General features: G+C 43.4%; 1 protein-coding gene across 1 annotated transcript in view; it reads left to right on the forward strand.

The window, feature by feature from the left end:
• The window catches only part of MYO1E (myosin IE), a 91,825-nt gene that overhangs the window by 87,105 nt on the left and 2,135 nt on the right, over positions 1–2,585 (forward strand). Inside the window, exon 27 of the mRNA XM_009643835.1 lies at positions 1,922–2,091. Coding sequence (XP_009642130.1) covers positions 1,922–2,091 — 170 coding nt within the window. The remainder of the gene's footprint in view (positions 1–1,921; positions 2,092–2,585) is intronic.

The following is a 2,585-nucleotide window of genomic DNA, read 5'->3' on the forward strand; positions in this document are numbered from 1 at the left end:
CGCAAAAGCCATGCCCTTGCAGGGGCACGACACGGGCTTCTGCAGGGAACCCTGCGCACAAGCGAGCCAGCTAAGAGTCCACCACGGGTCAGGCTTTATTTTGCTTAGTACCAATACCTCGCCCTCCGGTACCGCCAGCAAAAGTTGTGTTCATCACCTTCCTCCTCACTACCTGCAAACTCTTGTTGCTCTTGGCCAGCACAAGCATCATGCACCCGACTGGACCGAACGCTAATCCAGCCCAGTTAGCGCATCATTTGTCAAATAGGTCAATTCCCATCCAGAACAGGGAGCCAGCTCACAAAGGCAGGAGGCGGTGGGTACGCCCGACACCTGGGGCATTCTGCCTGGTCTTCCTGTTCAGCACCATTCCCAGCATTTACTGTCCTCAAGTTTCTGCAACACATTCACCGCTATGAAAGATGAAAAATAAACATCCCCCAGCTTTATAGCAGTTACTGACCAAAGGACGCATTCGTACAAAAGTGACATTTGCAGGGCTGCCTTACTGAGCACTATGCATGCCTTCATTAATGTACTAAGGATAACCAGTATTACTGTATTTAGCAGTGGGTTTCAGGTAAGTTTTTCTCTGTGACTGCTCTTTTTTCTTAAGGGACCACTCCAGTGTTCCCTGTACACAAAGAGCGAACTACACAAGTTGTGAATTTAGTATTTCAAAACCCCAGCCGCTGTAATTTTTTAAGGGTTAGAATAAGGTTTATTTTTAGCAAAGCTATTGAGAAGGCTGCACTGATAGCATTGCAGCTTTAATTTCTAGCTATCGCTAACAATCAAATAAAAGCCTGAGTTAGTTTAAAAACACCATGCTCTCAGCAGCAAAAATATAATTTAAGATGTTCTTGTTCTATTGCAGTTGCAGAAAAGCTGAGCTACTTTTCTAAGATTTGCACTAAATTCTTTTGTTGCCATACTTTGGGCTAGGTTTCACAACATACCTTATCCCAAGCAAAGCCAATACATGCTGAACAACAGGCGAAAATCCTCTCTTCCTGTAGATAAATTGAAACCGAAATGCTATTAACCCATACTTCAAAGCTCATTTTTCTGGTGCAGTTCAGTACAGAAACTTAGAACTAGAGACAGGCATATTAACAAAAAAGTAAGTCTAGACCTTTGCATAAGTAACTATAAACCTTTTCTGCAAGAGCTGCAAAATGTTACCATGGTGCTACATGATGTAATCACAGTTCAGTCTCCTCCACATCACTGCAACATTTTTAGTCATTCAGCACATTTGTTTCTTACTTATTTTAAACAGACAGATTGCATCTAATACCTGTTCTCTCTTCCAGCCTTTTACTAGCTGATGAGCTGGAAAAATGCATTTCTTCCCTCTTTCCCCTTCCTAATCTTTGGAGTGGTCACAGCTGTGACAAAGAGTTTGTGCAGCATCTCCCCTGCTGCTTCAGAGCTGACTATAACAGCACAAGTCCATAGACGGCCCTGGAATCTGAGGCAACTCAAAGAGATGCACTCTCTCTTACAGCTTAGTCACAAGAATGGTAAAGTAGCAAGCCTGCGAGCTAGAATTTCGGTTTTAATACTGGAAACTAAATCCCTGGTGAAGTTTGGGCACGGGGAGAGACTAAGCTGTGTAGATACCAACATATGCATGAACTGCATGCGCACATTTAGTTTACATTCCAGCCTGAGCACTAAAATGTTTTCTATGCATCTGAACTGCTATGTGGAAGTATCTATTCATCCATTTCAGTAGGAAAGAAATGGCAACTCTGTCCCTTTCACAGGAAGTCTTACATTGCCTTTTTAATTGTTGTGACATTAAAGAGAATTGGTTTTCCCTTGTTCTGTGATATTCTTTGGAATCAATTCATTAGGGGGTTGCTAAAGCTTCAGTTCAAAGCATAAGCACCTTAACATTTTTTTCTCCCGTTAGCGTTCGCAGGCAGACAACAAACCGACCCCCACCAGCTGGAGGAAGGCCTAAACCACAGCCAAAACCTAAGCCTCAGGTACCACAGTGCAGGGCACTGTATGCATATGATGCTCAGGACACAGATGAACTTAGCTTTAATGCCAACGATGTGATCGATATAATTAAAGAAGGTATGTAGAGATCAAAAGTTTTGTTACTTCAGTACTAATCTTGAAGGTACACTGTCATAAGTAGTTAAGATGTGACTTTTTGAGCCACCCCACACTTACCTTCCCTCATCAGGCTTGCAGATTTCTATGATAGCTCAGGGAGCAGAGAAGTCTCCACACCCACACCAGTCAAGCCTGTTCACTTAAAAGCACAGCAGGGACAGATCAATGACATACGCATTACTTGGTACTGCAGATGTGTAAATTTGGTTAAGGGAGTAATTCTATCACAGGCTCTGGCTGAAAATTAGCACAATTAAAGAAGTTAAAGAAAATTAGAATCATAGAATCATAGAATGTTTAGGGTTGGAAGGGACCACTAGTGGTCATCTAGTCCAACCCCCCTGCAGTGAGCAGGGACACTGCTAACTAGATCAGGCTGCTCAGAGCCCCATCCAACCTGGCCTTGAATGTTCCCAGGGATGGGGCCTCCACTACCTCTCTGGGCAACCTGT

Source organism: Egretta garzetta, unplaced genomic scaffold, assembly GCF_000687185.1.
Source record: "Egretta garzetta isolate BGI_Z169 unplaced genomic scaffold, ASM68718v1 scaffold287, whole genome shotgun sequence".
Classification (NCBI taxonomy): domain Eukaryota; kingdom Metazoa; phylum Chordata; class Aves; order Pelecaniformes; family Ardeidae; genus Egretta; species Egretta garzetta.